The sequence below is a fragment of the Ailuropoda melanoleuca genome, chromosome 11, assembly GCF_002007445.2.
Source record: "Ailuropoda melanoleuca isolate Jingjing chromosome 11, ASM200744v2, whole genome shotgun sequence".
Lineage (NCBI taxonomy): Eukaryota > Metazoa > Chordata > Mammalia > Carnivora > Ursidae > Ailuropoda > Ailuropoda melanoleuca.
Genome location: NC_048228.1, coordinates 5,887,900 through 5,915,422, shown reverse-complemented (window position 1 = coordinate 5,915,422; position 27,523 = coordinate 5,887,900). Strand labels below are relative to the sequence as shown.

General features: G+C 44.2%; 1 protein-coding gene across 5 annotated transcripts in view; it reads left to right on the top strand.

Annotated features, from left to right (window-relative positions):
• Window positions 1-27,523, top strand: part of RERE (arginine-glutamic acid dipeptide repeats) — a 421,678-nt gene that overhangs the window by 358,878 nt on the left and 35,277 nt on the right. For all 5 annotated transcript variants that reach the window (XM_034671164.1, XM_034671162.1, XM_034671166.1 and 2 more), the window contains one exon: window positions 5,542-5,622. In XM_034671164.1, coding sequence (XP_034527055.1) covers window positions 5,542-5,622 — 81 coding nt within the window. The remainder of the gene's footprint in view (window positions 1-5,541; window positions 5,623-27,523) is intronic.

Here is a 27,523-nt window from a genome sequence, read left to right as displayed (position 1 = left end):
GTCAAAATATATTTCTTTTAAAGATTTTATTTATCTGAGAGAGAGAACGTGCACACATGAGTAGGAGGAGGGGGAGAGGGAGAAGCAGACTCCCTGCTGAGAGCAGGGAGACCAACAAGGGGCTCAATCCCAGGACCCCGAGATCATGACCTGAGCCCAAGGCAGACGCTTAACCGACTGAGCCACCTAGGCGCCCCTCAAAGTATAATAAAATAAATAAGAACTGGAGCACAATTGCAAACTAAGTTGTAAAACAAAGCAAAGGACAGTGTCCTTGCCATAAATAAATTTATATTTATATTTGGATCTCATTTGGCTTTGGAGTTCAAAAATAGAAAAGGACTTGTTTTGTGTGCCTGGGGAACACACAGGTTGATTGGAAACAAACAGCACAAGAGAAACGAGTGCCAACACCCCAAGACCCTGAGCTCGTGCATCTGAGTGCAGCCGGATGGCAAGCCTGTGGACTAGCAAAAGCAGGGCTGCTGAGCGCCAGGAGCCGTGACTGAGCCAAAGTGACTGCCTCTTAAATGAACAGTGTTCTCCCCGCCGCCCACCCCACCCCGGCATCCTAGCATTCTAATAACTGTGCACTGCCAGGGACAGAAAAGCTAATGGACATAGAAATAATTCATGAGGGCTTGAATTTCAGCACTGGACATGCTGAATTTCAGTTCAACTACTAGAAGGCTGTTAAGAAACAGACTGTGTCTATGAATTTTCATTTAGAAGCATATAGTACCTGCCTGTTTTAAAGTCAATAGTGTTAATTATTAAATTAAAGCCTGAAAACCTTCAAGGTCTTCATTTGAAGAGAGATGAATTAATAGAGGGAAAGGAGCCTAAGGCCTCAGAAACCCACTTAACATACTGACCTATTCTCATCATTGACTGCTCTGAGTGGGTTGGCTTTGTTTCGATTTTAAAGGCTACTCTACATTTCTGGTAAACCACAAGGTAAAGGCTGGTCTCTGAGAAACAGATGTTTTGCCAGTTTTGAGGCCTTGTGGCTTTCCATAGAGAAGTAACAGTACAGGCCACATGAAGCTTTTACTTCCTTTTTTTTTTTTTNTTTTTTTTTTTTTTTTTTTTTTTTTTTTTTTTTTTAAAGTGGGCCGAATGGTGCTTTTGCACTTGGTAGCACAGTCATTGATATACGTTGACATTGGTGGTCTGTGTTCACACCAGATGTCGAATTCATATTTCTGGAAGTAGTTAGTTTGAAATGTCTCTGAGACATTCGAGCAAATGTTACCACTGGACTTGGACCACAGATTTAGCCTTAGAGATAGTAGGGAGAGTCTTGGGTGATATTGAAAGCCAAGGAAGCAGTAGGGATCACACTGGGAGGGGGTTTGGAGAGCTCAAAGCCTTGGGAAGAGCTCTGACATTTAGAAGTTGAGTAAAGAATCAAGCCAGTTGATAGGAAAATCAGGAGAGTTTGGTGCCACGGAGCCAAGCAGGTCAACTCTGTTGGATCCTTTGGCTTTTACTGGTCCGTTTCCACCCTGACCACCCAAACCCAGGATGGATCCTTTGGCTTTTACTGGTCCCTTTCCACCCTGACCACCCAAACCCAGGCCCCTGTCATCTCATGGATTGTTTCACTTCTGCATCCAAATCCAGGGAGCTCCACCTGCCTAATGCTATAGGGAGGCAAAGTGATAGAAGATACAGTTCTCGTCTTTTCAGGGCTTATGGACTCTGTGCATACGTAAGGCCTTATACAAATAAACAAATGCCCAGTGAATGGGACGGTATGGTCAGGGAAATTTTATGTCAGAGGGGGAGGGATTTGAGGTTCAGTTTGCGGTAAACTGAAAGTATCTTGGGTAGGCTGTGGAGAGGAGTAGAAAAGATGTCCCAGAGTCTAGAGTTCAACAGAAGGGGCAGTGGGCCGGTTGCCATTACTGGACATCTGATTGGAAAGGAAGGCGGAGACAGGCTCCTTGAGGGTCTTGAATTAAGAGCTAAGGGGTGTAGACACCATTCTGAAGAGGTCAAGGAGCTCTTTTCAAGTAGTAGTTGGGGGCAAGACAATATGGGACTCATGATGACATGTGTGGTTTTGAAACATTTCTTGGTGGAGGCTTTTACCTGGCCAGATGGCGGAGATGGGCTAATAGCCTAGCTAGTAGAACAGAGAGATAAGGGGTTGGCTAGGGACTAGCACTAGAATGGGTAAGAAAGGAGGGCTTTGAAAGACCTTTCTTAGGAAGAATGCTGAGGGCTTGGTGATGTGATGTTGGGGCCAACAGGAAAGGACAGAGTCACAGGTAATGAATGGTACCATGACCAAAAACGGCTCCCTCTGTAGACTCTTATCTCCATTTTACAGAGAGAGTGGCATGCAGGAATTGGAGTTTGGACCCTGGGTTTGCATTCTGCCCTTGCTCTGAAGACTTAGGTGACCTTAGTCTGGTTACTTAACCATCTGTGTCTCAGCTTCCTTGTCTGGAAAATGCAGATAGTAGTAGTACTTCCTTCTAGGTTGCGAGGGTTTTGGATTAATATATGTGAGGTTCCTAGCATACAGTAGGTACTTAATAACCACTAGTTGAATGGATAATATTGGGTCATTACATCATAACAAGTAGAAGAGTCGGGACTTGAACTCAGGTTTGCCCAAATCTATCGCATTACCCTGGTGTTTCAGATTTAGCCTCTCTCAGCTGCTGCCTTCATTGGGCCAGCCTTTCCTGGTGATCCTGTTGTATGTCCTTTGGCAGCAAGCTTACATTCAGATTGCATTGCCCTGGCATTCCACCATCTGACTCATGCCAGATCACCCACCTCAACTTTGTATCCCCTCCCCGTCGCCCCTCCTATAACCCGCTTCCGATTCTCCACCTCTGTGTTTCATGGAGGGTCTTCCCACCCCCCTCCACCTCTGCAAATGCTGTTGGTTCTTCATGGTCTGGCCTCTCGCTGCCTTGGTGAAGGTATCCTGGACTACTACAGGCCATCCCTCTTCCAGGCTCCCCTGCTGCACTGATGAGTTACACTTCACTACTTTATGCTTGGCTGAATGAAGTCTCAGATTGTTCTATAGTGACTTCACACACATTTGTCTTACCTGCTAAAAATGAATCACAGTTTTAATAAAGGTCTATGGCTGCCCCCTAAAAAAAAAAATATCCAGTGCTAGATGCTCAGTAAATACTTAAAGAGCAGATTAAGAAGCATTAATTCTGATGGCTGAGGTAGAGTTCTGGCCCTCCTTTTCTCATGCCTGGGTTATAGTTATCTCACCAGCCTCCTTAACTGGTCTCTGCATTGCAGCCAGTTTGTCCCTAATCCATGACATAGGCCACACTGCCCCTGGAGCAACCCTTACCCGGTCTTTCCATGGACCACTCATGCTTTAACTTCTCTACTGGCCTACAGTTAGGACTGTGACACTTCAGCCTGGCTTAAAGGCTGTCTGCAACCTGATCCTCTCCTGCCTCTTCAGTCTTATCTGCTGGCACTCCATTCTGTATACCCTGTCCTCCTTGCAGTTCCCAGAATGTTCTGTATGCCCTTGCTGGCTGACTCCTCTGCTTGAAACCCTCTGGAGCCCACCTGGCCAGTTTGTTCTTCCTTGTCACTTCCTCTTAAGACATCAGCAGAGTAAGTTGCTTCCTTCTCCTAGTCCCATTCATAGCCCTTTGTCCCTCTACCGCTTTTCTAAGGGCCCAGACATTGATCCCTTCACCTTCCTTCCTGCCTGCCTGCCCGCCCACCCGACTGGAGCTCCTTGAGGGCAGGGCTGTCTCATTGCCTTGCGGCATTCCCAGAGGAGAGGAGACTCTGCCCTGAGCTCAGGATGCATGTTGATCATACAAGTGACATAGGTCACTCTTCTTCAGATTAGAGGAGAGCTGCTTTCTTGTGCCTTGACAGATTTTTCCTTTGAACTATACAAATTATATTGGAAACTGACAATGATGAGTCATATCTTAGAAAGGAGGTGAAATCTGAAAATGCAGAGCCTCCAGGAACGGAGTAGGAGGTTGCAGATCGGTCTTGCAGGCCAAGTCTGGCTCTTCGCTGAATTTGCCCGACTGGTCTCAAACACCGGGAGTGGGAGGGACTCTCCTCCCGGTGGGCAGGTGATTTATTGGCTGGGAAGCTTCCGCGGTGATTTAGTTGTGAAACGGCTGCCCTGCGAGGTGCAGGCTAATGCCTGGGCCCCGCGGAGCTGCCGCCCACAATCCCGGGCCGGAAGAGACCGCGAGGGTCGTCGGGGCCAGCCCCCCATTTTGCAGTCCAAGGGCGGTGGGCGTGCGGCTGTCGCGCTTCTGACTGCCCGCCCGGAAGGAGGACTGGAGACGGAGCGGCCTGGGAAGGGTCCCGAGTGGTGGTGGCTCGGCCCGCCGCGGGCCCCACGGGTGCCCTCTGCTCGCACTCACCGCGGTAGGGAGGAAGTTTCTGCGCTTTGCTGCTCGGATTTACTCCTGCTGTTTGGAGGGAGGAAGCTGAGGTACCAGCGCCGGGGGCCCAGAGGCCCTGGCCGCGGAGCCTCAGGCTGGGGGCCTGGCGGGGACGGAGCTCGGGGCCGACGGGCGGCACGGCAATCCAGGCCGCCTTTTGCAGCCGCCCGCGCCGCGCGGCCCCGCCGCGGTCACACGCCGAGCCGCCCTGGCCGCCTCCGCCCTGCGCTTTGTGGAGCCGGAGCCGAGTGACAGGCGCGGCCTCTCGCCGCCCGGACCCTGAGTGCGGCCGGCGCGGCGTACCTGTGGCTGACGGGCCGCCCGGCCGGGAAGTGTCGCGGGGGTCTGCCGAGCAGGACCAGGCTTTGAACCGCGAGCCTCAGGCCCAGGGCTCCGAGGTGGGGGCCAGGGAGCCGGAAGCTGCCCCTATGGGGCTGGGGAGGGGCTGCCTGGGAGGAATGGGACAAAGTGAAAGTCTCCAGACTGGTGGGGTGAGGGGGTGGCAGTGGGGAGTGTGGGGAAGAAGGAAGGGGTGCTGATGATTATTTGGTGCCTTGGAGTGGCTTTTAAGGACGGCGATGGCGGGTCAGGCCAGCGGGGGTTCGGGCTCCCGGTGGGCTTTCATGGATATCGGTGCCTTCTTGGCGAATTCCTCGGATTAAGGAAAGGACCTTTTAACCCCTCTAGGATGACCTTTTGGAGAAGTCTCAAGGTTTGATTCCTTATCCCTCCTTTCTGCTCAACACTCTGGGAAGCTTCGTTCTCAGGTGGAAAGCAGTTGTGCTGTTTTATTAAAACACAGAACGTATTTGTTTATACCTTCGTGGACCAATGCGGAGACTGTGGCATGGAGAGCACACGTTGCTTCTTAGCCTCAGACCCAGGATGTCCTTCTCCCAAACCCGTCTGGTGTGTGCGATTGGGGTTCGGATGAGGGTTGTCCAGGGCCTGCCCTGGCGGGGGTTCCCAGCTGTACTGCTGGAATTGTCTCCCAGCCTCGCCAGTATTCCCTAGCTCAGACTTTTTTTGTGGTTGTTATTCTGCTGATTGCAGATATCTTTGCTTTGCTGACATCCTGTTTTGTTTTTGGTTTTTACATCCCATTTGTTGTTTCTTTTTATCACAGAAACGCTTCGTTAAGGGGCTCAGGCAGTACGGCAAGAACTTCTTCAGAATTAGAAAGGAGCTGCTTCCCAATAAGGAAACAGTGAGTACAATTGGACTTTATGTAACTTGATTTTTTTTTTCCCTCTTTGCCCCTGCTGCTTCTCCGCACTTGATCTTATGAAATGGTTTCCTTTAACCCTGTGCTATGCTCAGAGTCTGGCTGGCCCCTAGGATCTTCTTCATTTTACTTCCTTTACTTTTAGTTTTAGCTCCTGATTTTAGATAGTAAAGTGACAGATTATGCTTATCCCCCCACAAAGAAAGCTGACTTCCCTTTTAAGAACAGAAAGGTCTTTGACAACAGAGGGTTAGTTGGGGGTTGTCTGGGGTGTTGAGCCTTTAACATCTAATTGTAAATATAGTGGCTGAAACAGGAAATGTCATTTACCACCAATTGGATTTGGTTATTGACAGAAGTCATCAACCAAGCAATAGAATGAAGAGATCTGTGGCTCACTAGACTTTGAATTCTGTGGGAACTTTTTTCTTTAATGTTGCTTATGTTTTGAAGAGTAGTTTTAACTCTTTAATTTTCCAGCCTTAACAGTTTTCACTTTTCAGGGTGCCTGGTTGGCTTAGTTGGAAGAGCATGTGGCTCTTGATCTCAGGATCATGAGTTCGAGCCCCACATTAGGCTTAGAGATTACTTAAATAAATAAATAATTTTAAATAAAAGTTTATACTTTTCATTGGACAGGTAGATAACACAAGGATTCTTATAAATTGCTTAAATGAGCCTTTTACAAATTTTTTGATATTTCACAAAGCTGAGAATCCCATCTTTTGCTAAACTTGGGGGAGGAGGGTTTGCTGAGGAAAGTTCAAAGTGAGGTTATATGAAGAGAATATTAGCAGGGGATTCAGTCTCATTTACCTGAATTCCCTCCAGGTGGGATTGGACAGGGGTGGAGAGTTCTTCCGGCTGAGCCAGGGAATGGGGAGGCTGGGAATAGAGTGGGACCAAGTCCCAGTGTCTGTGGCCTCTGGAGAGCCTAGATAAAGGAAGTGCTTCTTGGGCCTTGGGGATGGAGGGTGAATATTTAGACATTCAGCTGCTTTCACTCCACCCCCACCCTCCCTGAGTGGAAGGAGGAAATGGAGAATATCCATTATGGAAGGAGCTGAGTTGTTTGGTTTGGTTTGGTTTTTAGTTTTCTAATTGGGTGTTTTGATTGATTTCCTCTTATTCAATTTTGATTCTTTTATTCTGAGGTTTTTTGTTTTGTTTTAATGAAGTGTTTCTAGACACTTTTTCTGTATGGTACCTTATGTGAACAGCAGTAACTCATAATAAGGAAGGTTCTGAGATTTCAAGTGTAGCCTCATATATATATATATAAATTGGTGGTTTGCATCAACCAGTCATACTTACATTAAACTTTTAATATTTATTATACATCTAAATATGCTGATGGGTTATTTTGAGAATGGTTAAAGAACTGTTGATAGACATTAAAATATATGTTGTAATCGATCTATGTAATCAACTTTTTTTCGGGGGGGGGGGGTCTTCCCAGAACAGATTGGAAAGAGGTATTTAATGTGGAACAGTGAAAGAAGTACCTTTAAGTTTTCTGAAGATTTCAATTATTTGAAGTTTGATATGTACTTTTATAAAACTAAAATGCTTTATCCAAGTGTAGGAATTTTGGTTTGGCCAAATTGGAGTGAAAGTGAGAGCGTGAGTAAATGTGATCTGATGTAGTAACCTCTCACCTCCAGTTTTCTGTCTCCCTGTGCTCTGCTAGAAGTTGCAAACCATGAAGAATTTGATACAAGATATGGCTTGACAATCATTTTATCTTTCTGTTTTAAAAAAATAAACTTACAATAGTAAGATTAAGCATCAAATCTAAAATCTACCATCCAGCATTTGGGAAATGCCAGGCAATTTTATCTAGTGTTTTATCTCTTTAATGGAAAACAGATCTGAATAACTTTTAGCTTAGGTAAGGGTCTTCTAATCCTTTCTTTTTTTTCTCTTGCTCTTGGCTGTCCCTTATCCTTACTGATGATGTCTGACTCAATATGTAGTCTTTCCTCACCCACAGAGAAGTTGTTGATATTCCAGCCTTTTGAGCTGGTTCTCTAGTCTTTTCTAGGCACCTCTGTCCTGAGACCCTTCCTTCCCCATCACGCCTTGCCATCCCTGTTTTCCAGTCATGTTGCTTCTCTCCTCACTTCTCCTCTGGCACCCAGCAGCCTCCCTGTTTCCAACTCTTCATCAGGGCACGATCACTGGCGCTAACAGAAGAGTTGTTGGCAGCACTGGGGTTTATTATGGCTGACATTGGCTAAACGTTCCTAGTATCCTGCTGTCTTTTGCCTAGAATTGGGGGAGTTTGGTGTAGGGTAAATCTGTAAGTATTCTAATCATGTGAGAGACAGGCACTCATTTTATATTTTCCTTAGTTATCAGCATAGCTGAGCTAATCATTCACAACTCCTAGGGTGGGGAGGGCAAAGGTTATTTTTCATTTTTGTTGCAGAAAATGAGAAAATTTGCAATTATTAGTGTCCTTGGTTCAGAATTTCCTTGGTAGTAATTTTCATATGATCATGCCTGTTTATATCAGATCCCTCTGATCTAGATATTTTCCACATTCTCTTCTATTTACCACAATTATTAACTCATTTCTTTGCTATTCTCAACTGACTTGAAACTTCAGAAGGGTGTCAGCATCCAAAAGAACACGCCCAACTGGGCATGGCATGGGGGTCACCAGACCTGTGTTCTATTCCTGGCCTTACCGGTAACTATAGTACTTGGTGACCTCTTCTAACTGCGGTGTGCTTTTAAGCTGTTCGTTGGGAAGTTCAGGTCAAATCCTGACAAGGACTGGAGAATTATCTACTCTAAAATGGTGTTTCTTTGTGTGAGAATTTTGTAGATGCCACAGTCTTTATAAAATGTTTGCACACCTTTGGCTGTTGTTGTACCTGAGAGCAGAGTGATAGTTCTTGCCTCTTCTGCCACTTGACTGCTATGGGGCCTTGGTCAGATTACTCAGCCTCTCTGTCCTTAACTGCCCATGTCTGTGAAATAGGGTGATCCTTCCACCCTCTAGAGTTGTTTTGAGAATTTAAATGAGCTAATGTCTGCAGAGAGTGTATAAAAACATTTGAAAATGACTGTTTTTCCCATCCACCCCACATAATTTTAGCTAGGCTAACTGAAGTAGCTAAATGCTATGGAAGGTATGGAATTATTTTTCGATTGTAAATACACCAAACCTGTATGAAAAGAAATGACCTGTTTCTTACCTTCTGTCTTGTGAAAACCCCTGTTCATTGAAAACCTGGGAGGGGGTGAAGGGCGGTGCCTAGTTTAAAGGATGCATTTCCTGTCTTGAAGCTTTGTTGAGGAGGCTTTCATCCTTACTGGATCATTCAGTGCAGTTTTGTAGACAGAGGTTCCTGGTGGTCATGGACATAAACAGCTTTCCTTGTTCTTTTGGCTTCTGGTGTTTATTACACAAGAGCTAAATCTGACTTTTCTCTGAGAACAGTGGCTGTGATTGTGGAAAACCAACTATTTATTGAAGTTTAGTTGAGTAGGTATTACAGGTTAACCTCATGGTACCCAAGAGAATAACTGTAAGTCAGATATTTTAGTGTCATGGTTGTGCAGATATCCTGAGTTACTGCCTTTCTCCCGTTCTTCCTTTCTCTATAACTGATAACCTTCTTTAATACATTTATAAGATGTGTAATTAGTAGCAAGATATGGTAAAGGATCTTTGCTGAGTGTCTCAGATTCCCCTTGGCTATATATGTACCTCTTCTCTCTCAAGACAGTGTTTGGCCTAATCCACATCAGAGTCTTGGGTGTTAGTGCGTTTGTGTAAATCAGAGCGAGTGTCCCAGGGGCTGAGCTTTTGAGATGGTGGGCTGTCAGGCCTCTGGGGTACTGCTTTAAGCACTGCCACGTAATCTTTGGATCAATGAATTACATGACCTCTGATACTTAGATAATACTTGAGAAAATAAGAGACCGAGTAGAATTGAATCTTAAATCACCAAGAAGAGAACCCATTGTTGTAAATAATACAAAATCATGAGCATTCCGAAAATAATTTTTTATTTTTACACACATTGCAGTTTTCTTCAAAATCATGAGATGATTACTCTAATGACAGTGACATATATCTTCTTTCACACTGAGCACATGTCTGTGTTGTTCGAATCAAAGACCTTCCGTGTCTGACACCTGGATGATTGTCCCTTGAATCCTGGCTGCCCTTTGTATATAGCTCTATCTACTGTTATTCAGACAAATTCAGCCAGCATCGGATTGTAGACAGGGAGTGCTTACTCAGTGACCTATCTCAGATGCAGCTACAATTAGTGAGAAGACAATGTGATCTGCCCCAATGTGGTGGAGAGGAGAGGTGCTTCCAGCATGTTATTAGCCTGTGGAAGGAGGTGAAAAGAGTGTGTGCCTTGACTGTCTTCCTCATCTCTCTAGTTTTTTGTGCACCTAGCCCCGTAGGGATTAAGCTCGTGTTGTTTGTAATTCCAGTTACTGGTGCATTAATATTTTCCATACTAAAAGATTCATTTTTTAACCCACTTTCCATTTTCAGAGCTAAATATTCCATGTAGCTTAATTTTAAAAAATTTTGTATACCCACCAAGCACTGTAATGGATAGGATGTCTGTAATAAGAACCACGGTGCCATCCGTGCCCTGCATTGCAGCAGAAAGGTGCACGTACGCACGCTTTCCATGTTCGGCCATATGTGCCAAGGGCCCTGGTGGAGGCTCAGGCCCCACAGAGTGTGCACAAGAGGCTGGGGGGTTGGGGGCTGCTGGAAGGCTAATTGGAGGGTGTGGTATTTGAACCTCGAAGGAAGGATATGTTTTTGGACAGGTCATGGCTGGGAGGGTGGAAGAAAAGCAGCTTTCCAGCTGTAGGAAATATGAGCAAAGGCATGGAGACAGGAAATTGCAAACCGTGCTTAGCACGTACAGTAGCCTGGGTGGAGAGGAGGTCGCTAGGGCTGATGCAGTAGGACTCAGGCCAAAATTATGGCCTGGAGGGAGACTTGGGGGACCCTGCACCCTCTCCAGAGGGGGCATTTGGAGACCTATTGAAGGCTTCTAAGAAGAGAAAGGAGAGGTCTTAGCTGAGCTGTGGGAGCATTCTTGAGCAGCACAAACAAGATGTGGAGACCAGAGGGGAGGTTCTTGTAACAATTTGGTCTCATAGTAAGACAAAAAATGGAGAGTTGAAAGTGATTTATGGAACTGGAAGTCTGTCTTTTATCTTGATTTTCTCCATTGGAAATATGTTCTTTTGTTTTGTTTTTTTAATGGGACCAAGGGGCAGCTGGTTTTGATGTTTTGGATTTTGTTTTTGTTTTTTTAATTTTGGGTGATAGTATGAAAAAAGTACTGGAGATTTAAAATTTTAATTTGAGAAGTAACATGAAAATCAACCACCTTTCTCAGCCGCATTTCTGGGAATGAATTCTGTTAAATATGTACATAACTATTGAATATTAATTGTTCATTTCTTTAGGCAAAATATCGTTGGCATTAAAGCACATTCCCCCAGCAAAGAATAACTACTATTGAGGAAAGGTTTTAAGACTGAGTAATCAAGACTCTGTTAATATTAAGAGGTTGAGAATGACTCGAGCATTCAGTATGAGCGTTCAGCATGGAGTTTTATTTAACTTCAGATTAAAACCTGAGATAAACAATTTTCTAGCCTCATTAATGCTTAATCTAATGTTACATAACAAAGTGTGGACTTCCTGAATAGGTTGATAGTATTGAGGACACAGTTGTGTTATAGCCCCGTAACCAGAGGCCCCTGCTGCAAGTGCTGGGCGCCCTTACTGCTCACTGGGTGCTCCTCCTGCCCGGACCACCTGCATTCTCACATCACCTGAGCTTGGTACCGATGCAGTCTCAGGCTCTGTCTGCTCCTGTTGAACCAGAATCTGCATTCTGATCAGCTCCCCAGGTGATTTGAATGCTTAGTTAAGTTTAGGAAGCATTGCTGTTTACAGTAGTGCACACTTGCAGAATCCTTAAACCCATATGTCACATTCATTCTTAAAACAGTGTTGTTTTCATTCTGTTAAAGTTGTGAATTACTTCACCATTAGGGCTTAATTTTGTTTTTCAAATTATTACAAGGTATCTCAAACATAAAGAACAGTATCTGGGCTTATTTTCATTATCGATAAAAGAATTTCTTAAAAGCTTCCCTTTTCCTATCCTTTTTTTCCCTAGGAACACAGTTGTAATTCCTGTCATATTTTATATAAAAATTGTTGTCCTCCTCTTTCCTTGTAGCATGTATGTGAGTTAGGGTAGCCTAGATCTCAATTTAAGTTTCTAATAGAAACCTTTTTATTTGAAAGGATGACATTTCATGGGGCACCTGGGTGGCTCAGTCGGTTAAGCGTCTGCCTTCGGCTCAGGTCATGATTCCAGGGTCCTGGGATTGAGCCCCGTGCTGGGCTCCCTGCTCAGTGGGGAGCCTGCTTCTCCCTCTCCTCCCTGCTTGTGCTCTCTTTCGCTATCTCTGTCACTATCTCTGTCTCTCTCAAATAAAATAAAATAAAATAAAATAAAATGGATGACATTCTTCGTTAATATGACATTTACACACTTAATACTGTGGTGCTTTCAGGTTTTACTCTCTTTCCCTGGTACCCCCTTATATATGAAGAAGAAATATACATATTTTGAGAGGTTGGCAAGATTGGGTCCAAGGAGAGACATGTGCCATACAGTTTTTCTTAATAACTTGTCCCCAAGTAGGGGCAGATAAAGTTGACATTTTCCATGAAAGAAGTGATTACCCGACAGAAACAGGCCCTACGTTTTGGCAGTGAATATTGTGATCCTGTAGTTATTGCCATGCAGGGGTTTTGTTCCCACTAAAATGGGGCAGAGGCTTGAGTCTTTTCATCTGATAGTCTAAGCTGTGTGGATATTTGGCTGGGCAGTGGTCCAGTTTTGACTAGGGTAATCTAAGTGAGATTGGCTGATTCCCTTGTGTCAGTAAAGCAGTTAAGAAATTTGCGTGTAAGAAATTTTTGGTGCTGATGTTGGGGGAATAAGGAGGTCTTTAAAAATTAGGTGACTTTTTAAACCAAGGGCCTTGAAAATTTGCTGTTGTCTGTGTAAATGCCTTAGGCCTGCCCTTGGCCTTATCGTATGTATCGGAACTGGAGGGAATGGCGTGCAAGTATTTCGATTGTGTACCATATATTGCTTGTAGACACTACTTCCAAATGAAACCACCTTGGACTTTTAAAGTTACTGAACACAGTCCTGTTCACAAGGATCAGTTAGGTATTTGCTGTTTGTATTTGCTAACCTGTATTTCCTATGATTGACTGGGTCTTGGATACCTGGTGACTTTTTGGATGGAGACATTTATGACTTTTCAGCCTAAGTAGACTCCCCCATTTTATTAGCTAGTAAAACAAGTGGAAGGTTTGAAATGGTCTTTAAGAAGACTTACAAGCTGTGATTACTATGCTTATAGTCAATGTGTTTATCCACTTGGAGCTCATATCTTATATCATAAATAGATTTTTTTTTTTAGCCTTCGTAGGGTCGGCGAACCCATCCCAACTTTGAAAATCCAGTTTGCTGTTGTTTTAAGAATAAGTTTTAAAATGTATCTGAAGTCCTAATCCTTGAGTAATTGGTTCATTTTAATCTTATTTGAAGTTATGCCTTTGAGTAATACTTAGGATAGTAGAGTAAAAATTACTTCTGTTGTTTTGAAAAGTAAAGCGAGGCCTTCACCTCCGTCTTGCCATTACTCCCCAAGTGGAGCCCCCTCACCCTGCCCCCCATCATGAGGTTTCTTCTATTTTCTCTTGCATGTAATTTGAAAGCCATTAATTGTATTATAGAAACAGGAAAAGCAAGCAGGAGAAACTTGTCTTAGGACCCCAGAATTCCATTAAGCTAAGTTTTCTTTTTGAGATGTTTACATTTTAAATTGTTTCAATATTAGTGACCTTCGTTATTTTTCAATTTTATGGTTCTTTGTTCTGTTCATATGTCCTAAGTCCTTCTGAAACCTCTAAATTGGGGTGTCATAATTCCCTGATTTGGCCTTGGAAGTGTCTAAACCATCATCATGCTTCTCCGTTGGCAAAATTGGGAACTGTTTTGGGGACCCTTTAGTACCCAAGGCCTGTGTTGTCTTTGAGGTATCTGTGGTGGTGAGAGGGTGCTTATTACCCTTGTGGAGTCCACAGTCTGGTAAAGAGGCCAGTGGGACTTCTGTTCTTCTCTGGAAAGTGCCTGAGTGACAGTCACTGAGACTGTCCAGGGCCCAGTTACAGGGCATGGGCTGCACACTTGGGAGAGCCACACGAGCACTCTTCTCTGTGCACTGGTGGAAATTACACGAATTGCCCAACTCCTCTCTCAGAACAATTGTATTTTGTTCTGCCCTTGAAAAATTATTCTTTATTTTGCTTTAGTCCTGGACTGTGGATGCTGCTTCCTTTTGTCTTCCATGCATTTCTGTTCTGCACACATACATGCATGTATGTATTTATATAGAATATAAGCCTTCTGGGCAGGGACCTCATTGTAATACCTCTTTATGTTTCCTTTAGTGCCCAAAACAGACCCTTACTTGGTATTTGTTTTAAAAATGAGGTGTGTGGCCCAGTATGTTCACATATTTGTGAATGATGGGATGGAAATACACTGTAACCATAGATTGATATATAATTATTGGTCCTAAAAGATTAAAACTTCTCAGTGTTTGTAAGAAAAGGTTTTCCTCATTTTTTGCTCCTCATGTTGTTTTTCATGATCTGCTTTCATGCTGTTTTAAAGGCCAGTTGAAACCTGCACATCCTAGGCCTTGGACTATGTAGCGGACAGAAAATCCTTGTTAAACTTTCCTGTCTCAGGACAGTAAGACTGGAGCTGGGGGGTCACTGTGCCACGTTTGGACTTTCCTGTTCCTGCTTATCATGGGCAGTAAATCAGCTCTGCTGTTTGCACAGCAATTCTGTTTTCTAGATTATTCATAAGATTGAAACCCATTGTTTATTTTTCTCAGCAGGTTTATTGAGCGAGTCAAGAATAAAATATTGTCTTGAGCAGTAGAGCAAGCCATTAGCCAATTGCAGCTTGGCTTCACAATGATTGTGTGTGTGTCTGTCTGTCTGTCTGTGTATTATGTGTAGTACTGGAGGTGAGAGCCAAGCGAGGTGAAAGAGGTTCAGGGTTGCCAGATCTCTGCAGCTTTGCAAGGTTCCTGTGACTGTTTATGGATTTTTTTTCTGCTTTTAGTCAGTTAGTGAGTCACCGTCATATGCCATTTTATTATCTTGAAAACAGTCTGGAATTCTTCTCCTGTATCTTTGCTGTATGAGTGAAATCCCACTGATACATTCTGAACGGCGTCAAGTTAAAGTTGTTTGTGTGATGCTTCCGTTAGGTATTTTCAGCTGCAGCCATTGTCTCTTTGTCCCCATGTGTAGGAGTTGGGATTTTTCTTAAGTTTGGCAAGAAATGGTGACTTTCACGTATTTGATTATTTTAGAGGGCTGAAACAGCATAGATCCAACCCCTTGGGACTCAGCGATTATTGATTTAGGCACATGCCTCCTGCGATCAGAACTTGGTTCTCCTTCCCAAAGATGCCTTTTTGGAAATGTGCTAATGAGGTACATGGAAGCCGGTCAGAGGTTGGTGGCCTTCAGTTGTCAAGGGAAGTGTTTAAGCTCTGGAGGGAGAATCTGGAATGTGTGGAACAACAGGAGGAATAATTAAATTCTAAAGGAAACAGGCCCAGTGAGTCTTTATACATGGCCAGCTTCAGCAAAGTAAAGCAGGCAGCAAGTGAAATGGGCAAACTGTAGACATTCTGGAGAAGGTGGAATAGAAAGCAAAACGAAACTTTAAAAAATTTTTTTTTAATTTGCTTTGTCCTGTGGATTGAATTTGCTCATCAAAACTTCAAGTTTGGGGTGCCTGGGTGGCTTAGTCGGTTAAGTGGCTGCCTTTGGCTCAGATCATGATCCCAGGGTCCTGGGATCGAGCCCGCATCGGGCTCCCCGCTCGATGGGCAGCCTGCTTCTCCCTCTCTGTTGCTTGCGCTCTCTCTCGTGCACGTGCTCTCTCCCTCAAATAAACGAATGAAATATTTTTTTAAAGAAAAAATTTGAAGCTCTTGGGGCGCTTGGGTGGCTCAGTTGGTTGAACATCTGGCCCTTGATTTCAGCTCAGGTCATGATCTCAAGGTTGTGGGATTGAGCCCCATGTTGGGCTCTGTGCTCAGCACTGGGTCTGCTTGTCCCTCTCCCTCTCCCCCTCCCCCTGCTTGCGAGTGTGCACTCACTCTCTCATGGTCTCTCTCTCTCTCTCTCTCTCTCTCTAAAATAAATAAATAAAATCTTAAACAAACAAAAACAAACTTGAAGCTCTTAATTCTTTTGTCATGTCAGCCTATCAGGTGACTCAGGAGAAAAGTCCATGTGCTTCTCTAACAGATTATATTAGGCTTATCAGATGATTAGGTAGAATAATATAGTTAAAGAATGGAATGCTTCTTATATAGTCACTTTGTATTTGTATTAAAATGTGCAAGTTTACACCTTGGAATATGCATCCATTTGTCCAGTATGTATGTCTCAGACTGAAACTAAAGCATACTGTTTTCTTTTATACTATATTCTGTTCTCATTATTGATTGTTCAAATGCTCAAAGTACCTTATCAGGCATGTCTATAAATACTTTGATTTCTTATAAAATTTTCCTAGAAATCAGTGCCAGGATGTTTAGATAGTATGAATATAAAAATTTAGAGTTTATTCCTAATACCATTCTATCAACAAGCACTTGGAGAGCTCATTGAGTATGAGAAGAAGAGATGTGACTCTGTCTATTCCCTGGGGATCTCTCCAGCTCTTCGGTTACCACAGTGAGAGTTGGCCGGGACCTAAGTGTGAAACAATGGGGCGCGGATGCTAAGTGGTAATGGGAGTCAGAGGACCTGAAGATGAGGGCTGAAGGAACATCTTGGAAAATGTGCATTTGGGCCTGGAAGTTAAGTGAAGGATAGGTGTTTTAAAGAAATGCCTTGCCAAAGGAAGTCTTTGAAGTATTCTTGAAGAACTCCCTAATACCTGAACCCCTCCACAGCATGCCTTCAGAGTGGCTGCCCTGCTATTCTTGAGAGCCTGGTAACATTGAACCCATTAAATGGGACCATGGTGGTTTGGGACAGTTCCATTGCTTTAGATGTCCTCCTTTTATGACACCAGGATCTGAATCCCTTCATCTTCCATGTGTTGTCCTAGTTGAGTCCCTTGATGACACAGAGAAATATTCATGCCATGCCCTTCCTGCACAGAGGCTCTTCAGACAGGTCAGGGTGGTCGACACTCCTGCCTGGGCTTCTGCATTCCACACTATTGTATTCTAGGTGAGCTCCTTTAGACCATTGTCCTTTGGCCCTGCCAGCAGCATCAGGCAGCCAGGGTAGCACTTGTCCCTCGCCCTGGCCTTCTCCTTCATCCGGCAGACAGGCACGTGTATTAACTCAGTACACACTTCCCAGCGTAACAGAAAGTCCCATTATAGGTTTTGTTTATTTTGTTGAGTTTAGCACATGTTAAGGTTAGCATTTTTAACCCAACTCTTATTTCCCACAATGAACAAGTGTTAATATTAGGATTTAGTAAAAGACATTACCTGTTACAGCAGTGTATACTCAAACTAACCATCCGTTAGGCCGCTTCACACCTGGAGTGTACCTGAGCAAAGATTTCCAGTGCCAGACCACAGCATAATCAAGTGTGAAACAGTGGGCTCTTTCCTTTGGGATAGACCATTAGCTTTAGTCCCTACCCCAGAACCTCCCCAGGAGTCTTGTCCATGCTTGTAATCCTGGCACCAGAGCAGTCCCTCAGCCATTTCTCCATGTTTTGGTAAACTATGGCTGAAGAGGAAGATAGCGGTCATTGAGCAGACATGTCTTTGCCTGTCAGCTACTTTTGTTTCAACTATTGAAAGCAAAGCCTGAGTGACAGAGTTCTCCTCCCACCCCACCCCCCCGGAAACAAAAAGTGGGGAAATGGGCTGTTCGTGGGCTAAACTGAGAGCCCTGGATTTTAAGGGAAATTTACTGCTGTGGTGCTTGCTGTCAGTTTTCCAAATTGGATTTTCTGCCTTTCACTGAGCTTTTCCTCTCCCACTCCTTCCATGTTGGTGGGGAGAGTACCCCAACAACACATTTCATAGTGTATTCTGACAGGAGTATGGCAGTTCCCTTGTGTCCCTATGGCCTCACCTGTTTGTTGTAACTAACTGATCCAGAGTAGGTTGTCTAGCTTTTCATTCTGTTTACCATTGCTGGAGAACACATGGGCAAGGTCAGAAGGTCTGGAACTGAGCTTCCCAGCCGCTGTCTTGCATAAGCACATGGCCTTAGGTATATCAGGCCGTTTCCTGTCTCAGGTGCTGTACTCCCTCTGCTGGTCTTGAGGACGCTGGTGCTTCCTTCAGACCGCGTGGCTCTGCATTCACGAGGACGCGGTCCGGTTCCCAAGCCTTCAGCTGTGTATGTTGCAAAGAAAAACAAGAGAACTTCCTGGCTGTGGGAAAATTATTTCAGTTCTCTGGCAGGGGTGGTAAGGAGTACATGTGGTAGAGGTCTCTCCTAGTGCCATTCCCCGACCTCACATCCTGCCCCTAAAGTATTCCAAGACATTTTAACTTCTGTGGGGTGCCCCCAAATCCAGCATTTCTCTGCTTGATTGCTGTTCCTTCTACTTGATTTCTTTTACTGCCAGCCCCTGCCCTCGGCGCAGCCTCCACCTCTCCCCAGTGCTCACGGCTGGGGTCATTTTTTATAGCACACATAACCTTTAAACCAAAAAGAAAGTACATTGCTTATAACAAAATGAATCTCTTTTCTGCTTTTATTTTGAAAAGTCCTCCTTGTTGTTTAATGTGGAGGGTATTCGTGCTGAAAGCCTGTTCCAAGTAGGCATTTGTGCATCCCAGAGGAACTTTTGATTTATTTCCTTAACTCTGCCCTCCTTTCTCTGTGGTTCAGAAACCTTTAATGGTCTATGAAGCTCTGAGACTTCAGTGCAAAACAGTAGTCGTTTTAAGAACCCCTCCTACTATATAAAAGGCCTGCCAGTTTCCACATGCTGGGTTTTTGACTCCCTGACAGGCTGACCTCTCACAAATTTTGGTTGTACAGCAGGGCATCCAGGGTTGGGGCCTTGATAATGGTTTTGTGAAATATTTTTTCTCCTCTCCCTCTCTTTGAAAAGTTGTAATGAGAATTCCGGGCTCTCGGCCAGCCCGTGGGATGTGATACAGTAGAAATGTTTCTGGTGCCCTTTGTTACTGTTCAGCTTTGATTAGGTTTATTTCCCGTAAGCTTAATTTTACTCCCCCCCTCCCCTTTTTTATGGCTCAGGAGGTTAACTGAGCCAAGGTTATGTATTTTATTACGCAAGCTGCTGCGGCCTTACGGAGTCACTGCACCAGGCCTTTGTGGCAGAAAGATGAGGGGAGGCCACTTCCTTCATATCCTTGCATTTCTTCTTCCCAAGGCTGCCTGCTCCTGATCATGTCTGCTCATGGAAGGCTGTGACCAGCCCTGCAGGTTGGGGGCTTGCCCCTGGGTCTCCTACTCAGGGTGTTCCAGGAAACCATTGTACAACGTGTCTTGAGATTTTGTGAAGTTAGAAATCATGGTAGAGCTCTGTCTCTCCGGGGTTTCTGCCGGGTGGAGGGAGGAGGTGGGGGTGCCTCTAGAACAGCAGGCCGCAAACAGTAACACTCCTTTGATCTTGCTTGTGGTTCTCCATTTCAAAAGAAAGAAGTGGTTGCCACTTAAAAAAGTTTTCTAATACTGCTTTGACTTGATATTTATAGTTCTTTTTATCCTTGCAGATGAGAACACTCTACAGACATTTCATCAGTTCCCCTGATACCCTGCGAGGGTACCGGGGTTCTTGCACAAGCTCGGGGAAGGAAACTGAGGCATAGTGACACTAAAGGGGCCCCCTCCGTCACAGACATCTCTAGGTCAGGAGTAGGGGTGAGGCAAGAGCAGAGCCTGTGTGGTATGAGTGCTTGTGTTCGGCGCCATGCTTGCTTTTTATAGGAGGAAAGTGAGATTTTATTATCATAGAAATTCTTTATTCACAGTAGGACCCCTTGGCCAACTTACAGTGATGAAGTATAATGTATAAATGTATATAAAGTATACGTGTAACTCTTGTGTGTCCAAGAGCTGTTGAGACATGGACTGTGGTAAGCTACTGGCGTGGGGAGGGGGTGCACTGAGCTTGTAAGCTGTGCTTTGAATTTGGGCATAGGCAGTAGACCTGACATTGAATTCAGATCTAGAAGCTGAGATTGAAGCTTGTGCCATCGCAGAACTGACCCCCCGGGCTTCCCGCTGAGGGGTCGTGATGGGAGTGGTGTCCCTGAGAACAGGAGTGAGGGGTGTCGAGGGTCACTCAGACTCTCTCTACCCAGGAGTTCTGTGCCTTCTCGAGAATAATTCTGGCTCCTAGCACTGGCTCGAAGGCTTTTGCTAGCTGAATAGCTAATGGAATGACCTTCCTTTAGGCACACAGAGAGAGGGGTAGTTGTCCCTGGTACCTTATTGGAGCAGAATAATATATTACTAAAGTGATACTTTGAGCACTCCTTCCTTGATTTTGTCCCCATTTTCTTTGGGCCCTCACTGCCTGTTTCTGGCCACAGCTCATCAGCTCTAAACCAGTTGAGCCCCTCATCCTTCAGGCTGCACTCTCATGCAGGCTTTCTTGGGAAAGTTGTTGGGTTTTTTCTCTCCCTGTTTAGAAACACAGATGTCTTACATCTCCACAAAGGAATTTTGGAAATAAACCTATTTACAGAAAGATCCACACAAGTCTGACATTGTTTCCTCAGAGCACCGTGTTCACGGTCCTTAGCAAATGCACTGCTCTTCTAAGTCAGATATCCTCCACCTTCTTCTTCCTCCAGCCTCCGGTGTCCTCAGATGCCTGCACAGCTGAGCAGGAAGTAAGGTTCCTTTTTTCCCTAAACTAGTCATGCAAACAAGGCCAAAGAGGAAATTGCTCATTCTTTGGTATTATTAAGTTTATTTTTAGTTTCCTAGTACTTGATTTATTTTAGAGGAAGCAGAGGGATAAAATGCAGTATCTTAGTAAGGGAAATACTAGATACTGTATCTGAAGCATTATTACTAAGTTAACAAACTTTTCATGATGAGTGCTTTTTGACTGGCCCTTAAAGTGTGTGTGTTTTTTCTTTTTAATTTTATTTACATGTCACTCAGCAGACATTTGAGTTCCTGTGTGGAAGACTTTTTAGGTAGATGCTGAGGATGTGCCGAAGGCTCCTGGAATGGCTTTTCCGGTTGACAGAGCAGTTTCTCCCATTTTATACTCTTTCTTCCTCATGACAGTCTCCCGAAGCAGTTAGATGACCGCGGCTCAGCGCGGGGACACAGACCTGTGACTTGTTATCGCTCTTACTTGCTCATCCCCGCATAAGCACTGAGTATACTAAACCTTTCTCTTCCCTGCATCAGATCTCGTGACCAATGAGTTTGTCAGCTCTGCAGTGGCCTCTTCTTCCTTCTTACATAAAATTGCTGGCAAAAGGAAATGTGTATGAGTTCTTGTTCCAGTCTTCCTGTCCTTGGACAAGTTACTCGATTGCTCTGTTTTTAGTCTTCTCATCTATAACATGGGGATAATGTGACCTACATGCTAGGACATTTGTGAGGATTAATTGAGTACAGGCATACCTTGTGTTACCGAGCTTTGCAGATACTGTATTTTTTACAAATTGAAGGTTCAAGACTTCCATGCAGGAAGGAACTGCAGATGTGGTGGAAACAGCAGGAGAACTAGAACTAGAAGTGGAGCCTGAAGATGGGACTGAATCGCTGCAATCCGAGGATGAAAGTTTAACTTCCTGTGGACAAGCAAAAAAAAGGGGGTTTCTTGGGGCGCCTGGGTGGCAAAGCGGTTAAGCGTCTGCCTTCGGCTCAGGGCGTGATCCCGGCGTTATGGGTTCGAGCCCCACATCAGGCTCCTCTGCTATGAGCCTGCTTCTTCCTCTCCCACTCCCCCTGTTTGTGTTCCCTCTCTCGCTGGCTGTCTCTATCTCTGTCAAATAAATAAATAAAATCTTTAAAAAAAAAAAAAAAGGGGTTTCTTGAGATGGAATGTGCTCCTGTTGGAGAGCTGTGAAGACTGTTGAAATGACAGTGAAGGATCGGGAACATGGCAAGATTTAGCTGGTGGAGCAGCAGCAAGGTCCGAGATGATTAACTCCAGTTGTGAAAGCACTTCCGCGTGGCTACAATGCTATCAAACAGCATTGCGTGCTACAGAGAACTTGTTCGTGAAAGGAAGAGTCAATCAACACAGCAACCTTCGTTGTTGTCTTCTTGTAAGAAATCCCCACGGCCACCCCAAACTTCAGCACCCACCACCCTGAGCAGTCTGCAGCCACTGCATCCAGGGAAGACCCTCCACCAGCAAAAAGGTCATGTCTCCCTGAAAGCTCAGATGATGGTTAGCACTTTTTAGGAATGAAGTATTTTTAATTAAGGTATACATACGTTGTTGTTTTAGACATAATGCTATGGCACACTTAATAGAACAGTATAGTGTAAATGTAACTTCACGTGCACTGGAAAACCAAAAAATTCATTTGACTTGCTTTGTTGTGATACTCACTTTTTTGCGGTGGTCTGGAACTGAACCCACGATATCTGAGGTATGCCTATATTTGATGGTCAGAGTGGTCTTACCTATATGTAGTTGTGAAACCTAAAATATTTTGAGGACCTGAAAAGCAAAGAATCTTACTCAGTTAACACTTTGAAATTGTATACAGTATGTTTGGCTCATTTTGGGGGGCGGGGTTACTTAACAATCCGCATTTCTTTTCTTTTCTTTATTTATTTTTTTAAATTTATTTGTCAGAGAGAGAGACAGCCAGTGAGAAAGGGAACACAAGCAGGGGGAGTGGGAGAGGAAGAAGCAGGCTCCCAGCGGAGCAAGGAGCCCGATGTGGGGCTCGATCCCAGGACCCTGGGATCGTGCCCTGGGCTGAAGGCAGATGCTTAATGACTGAGCCACCCAGGCACCCCAACAATCCATATTTCTGTTACACACCTCAAATAATCTGGCCGGGGAAACTCCATGTAACTGGATTATGTGCCCAGAGATGAATTGTACGAATTTATGCTGGATTTGAGGTCTGTCCTGTCTGTGAAGTTAGAGTACTGGAATTAGAAGTTGAAATTTGGAATTATAGAATATTAAGAAATGCAGTTGATTTGGTCTTCCCAAAATATCAGTCCCATCTCTCCATCTTGCTGTCTTCAAGCTGTCAGGGTTTTTTAGTGGAGAAACCAGGGGCTTTCCTTGGCCTGTGCTGCAGAAGATTCCTGCTGTGTGAGTCACCAGGTGGACATGTGTGGAAGACTGGGCCATGAGCTCCTGTTAGCTGAAGCTTCTAATAGCACTCCAAATTATAAACAGAGCAAATGAGGGGGATTTAAAAAGAGACTCTTAAATTTTAATATATTTTCTTTTTTCTTTTTTTTTTTTTTAAGATTTTATTTATTTATTTGACAGAAAGCCAGCCAGCGAGAGAGGGAACACAAGCAGGGGGAGTGGGAGAGGAAGAAGCAGGCTCCCAGCAGAGCAGGGAGTCCGATGCAGGGCTCCATCCCAGGACCCTGGGATCATGCCCTGGGCCGAAGGCAGATGCTTAACGACTGAGCCACCCAGGCGCCCCCTTAATATATATTTTCTTAAGATATTTTAAGCTCTAGTTTACATAGTTTTCATTTTTCGTTTATTAAATTGTCTCTGGTTTACTTAGTTGCCTGGTTCTGGATGTATCAGGGTTGAGGGTTATTGTTTTTCTGTGACCTAGGCTATTCAAGTGATGTTAATAACAGAAGTAATGTCTTGTTTGTGCTTAGGTCCCTTTGTTGAGAGGGACCCAGTATGCCAATAATACAGAACATTCTGTGTCATTATCAAAGCATATTGACCTGTTAGGGTCAGAAATCAACCCCATTTTATAAGTACAACTAAACGAGACAGGAGGGGGGGACGTATTCACCTAGAGCAATTTAGCAGGTTTTTAGATTGTGTCACCAAGAGAAAGGAGGTCCACTAAGCCAGTGCTTGCTGTTTTCATGCTATGGTTCCCATTGGAAGAGCCCCAGAGCTGCAGATGCCGTGGCTCAGGCCTCACCCAAGAGGACACTGTATCTTCCTTGGTATTTATTTCTTTAGTGGGAATGGAGGTAAGAAGCGTTACATTTGCGTCCTTCCAGAAGAACTTAAGACTGAAAACCTCAGAAATGTCTGGAAAGGTGTAAGATCTAAAGTAATGCAAAGCGTAGGATAATATGTGGCAAAGCAGTATTGTCTTGGGTAAATTGAATGGTCACTTAGGGACTAGTCGTATGGAAGTCCTGTCTGAGCTTGTCCCTTTTCCTTCTTATCCATGAGCTGACCACATTGCTTCTCATACTCCATGATACGCTTCATTTTCTTCTGTAGTGCACATCTTCACTGTATTCTTGACCATGACCATAAACTGTATTCATGACCATAGTTGAGAATTCTTACATTATTTCTGTGAAAGGGAAGCCCGTGAAAACAATCACGGAGATGGCACATCGTGCCCACTGCAGCTGTCTTTCTGTGCAGGTCCCTTGCATTGATCAGAGTGCTGCCTCATAAGAGGCTGAGACTTTCATCGCAGATATCCCTCCAGGCTTTGTAATTTTCCAGACCAGATCGCCCAACTGATGGAAGCATTTTCACGACAGTCTTGCAGCAGATGTTTACTGTGTGTGCACTGGCTTCACAGATGCTGGCCGACCCCGTTAGGGTCTCCGAATCCGTTGTAGATGGATTCCACCACTAGTGTGAATCATGACTACTTTGTCATCATAATTAGAGCTACCAAAAGGAAGGATGGAGGTGATGTGGACAGTGTTCAAAGGAGGTGTTCAGTGTTGACAGGGAAGAGTAAGTGTTTCATCTTTGCTGCTGAATTTTTAGAAAGCGAGAAATGAAAAATGAGACCCAGGGGAGAGGAGAAAGGATGCTCCCTAAGCTTATTACATATATTCCGTGTCCAGGTTAGGTAAAAATGTCAGACTAGAAAGATAAAAGGATTTGGTTAGAGTAGACTTTTTTGATTTTTCAGTTGGATGATATTTTGCTGATTGCTGTTTTTTACAATGCCCTCTGTAAGATTTTTTATCTCGAAAGAATGAGGCATTATGTTTAACTTGTAATCTTCGAAACATATAAATGGTTTTTTAGGTTATTTCTTAAAAGATAAGTCAAGTTGGTGTTGGATTCTCATATAATCATTCATTAATATTTATTGATAGTCTACATAATGCTGAACATGGTGTTAAATGCTAGACATGGGGCGCCTGGGTGGCTCAGTCGTTAAGCGTCTGCCTTCAGCCCAGGGCATAATCCCAGCGCTCTGGGATCGAGCCCCACGTCAGGCTCCTCCGCTGGGAGCCTGCTTCTTCCTCTCCCACTCCCCCTGCTTGTGTTCCCTCTCTCGCTGGCTGTCTCTATCTCTGTCAAATGAATAAATAAAAAAATCTTTAAAAAAAAATGCTAGACATGTATCATTCCACAAGAAATAGGTTCCCTGGTTCATGGAAAATTTAAGTCTATGAAGAAGACTTAAGTGAGTTAAGTGAACAATCCCTTACGTATGTAGTTATAAATCCTGAAAAGTACTATAAAAGAAAAGTACTGGTTATATAACAGGGACCTAACTTCAATAAAGGAATGTCTGAAGATGTTTCATTTGAATTCTGACCCGAGAGATGAGGGAAGGGTAGAATCAGAAGAGCACCCGGGCCACGGGACCAGCCTGCATAGAGGCCCTGGAATAGGATGGCCTTGGAACTCAGGTGGGACTATAAGAAAATAAGTGTGTGGAGCTGTAGTAAGCAAAGGAGACTAGTGAGGGGTGAGGTAGGGGTGATGGGAACCGGTCAGTCAGACTGTGGTGACCTTGCAGGAGCCAGCAATAGTGAGAGCATGTCCGAAGGCCTCTGCTGTGTCAGGCTGTTCTGGGGACTTTACATGCATTCATCATTGGCCTCATAGACGAGTGGCTGTGTACCTTTCCCGAGTTGATAAAGTAGCATAGCCAGGATTTGATCACAGTTTGGCTTCAGAATCCGTACTCTTAAACACCTCGTTATGTTTTTATTCAGAGAATCATGATAAGCCATTAAAGAGTTTTCAGACAGGATAAGTTACATCAGATTCGTTTTGTCTTATATATAAATTATATATTTACATTATATTACAGTATATATAACACTATAAATTTATATATAAATACATACACATATATACATACATACACAGTGCAGTGTGGAAAATGGGTTGAAGCAGGTCAGGAGTGGAGTTGGGCACTCAGGTGGCAACCATGGCTGTGGTGTGCTTGTTTGCCCCCGCTGGCTTCACCACAGTAGGTGCCTCCACTGAGGCAAACGACTGGAAGAATCTGTAAGTATATGAGTGGGATGGCAAGGGGTTTTTTGAAATAGCTGTGAGTGAAGAACAGGACAGTGATGTGGCACACCCAGCAGATGTTTGGGGGTGAGGGTTTTCACCTTGTCTCCCGTGTACATACTTTGTTCTCCAGGTTTTTTGGGTTTTTTTTAAAGATTTTATTTATTTATTTGACAGACAGCCAGCGAGAGAGGGAACACAAGCAGGGGGAGTGGGAGAGGAAGAAGCAGGCTCTCAGCGGAGGAGCCCAATATGGGGCTCGATCCCAGGACTCTGGGATCATGCCCTGAGCCCAAGGCAGACGCTTAATGACTGAGCCACCCAGGCGTCCCTGTTCTCCAGGTTTTACACAAACATACACGTGGGTTGGTTTGACATATTCTTTGTTATCACTTGAGCCTGCTTGTCCTGTAGATTAATTTGGAAACCGTTGACATCTATAGAATAGTCCTTTTTGGCTTTATCTATCTAGAAGCACGGCTCTGCTTCTTTTAAGCTCATTTGGATAATTTTGAAGACTACCCTGGGGGATGCACTTCTTGTCACCCCTCTTAGAAATAGATGGTTTCTAAGGGGTTGTTTTATAAGCACCACACTTCCCTTAAGATACCACAACATTCTGGAAAACAGTGATCTTAACACTGGGCAGACAAGACAAAGAAGGGTCTCAGACCTGAGGCCCATGTTTGGATTTGAAGAGCTCGAACACAGGTAGATGCAGGACACCAAAATGTGAGCGGCCCTGCAGTGGCTGTGCTGGGGGCTTAGGCAGCTGGCGATCAGGAAGGGGGCAGGTAGAAGAGGAACTATTTGGGGTGCAGAAACAGTTAAGCAAGGGCAGAGTAAACCCTTACCCTGTGGTCTTCTGAACAGGAAGTACTTGCTTATACAACTATCCAGTTCTTGGTAGAGATGAGAAACCTTTTTTCAATGGCAGAATTAGAATGTTTGACAATCTTCTGGTTTGTTGTTGTTTTAGTAAATATTGAGGAATTATAAAGGAATCTTTATAAAATATGTGTTTGGTATAAAAATAGCATAGTGAATTCCTGTGTCCTACCACAAGTTTGAGAATTGCATGGAGTGTTCCCTCCCGGAGCCAATTCCTTGTCCTCTCCACTTAGAGATAACCACTATCCTGAATACTGTGTTATAATCCCTTTCCTTTTCTTCATGGTTTTACCTCAAATATTTGTATCCTTCCACAGTATATTGTTTACTTTTTCATGTTTTTGAACTTCATGGAAATGGAATCACAGATGAAGAATAGATTTCTGCACCTTCGTTCTTTTTACTCACCTTTATCCTAAGATTCAACCATGTCATGTAGTTCCACCCTGTTTCACAGCATTGTA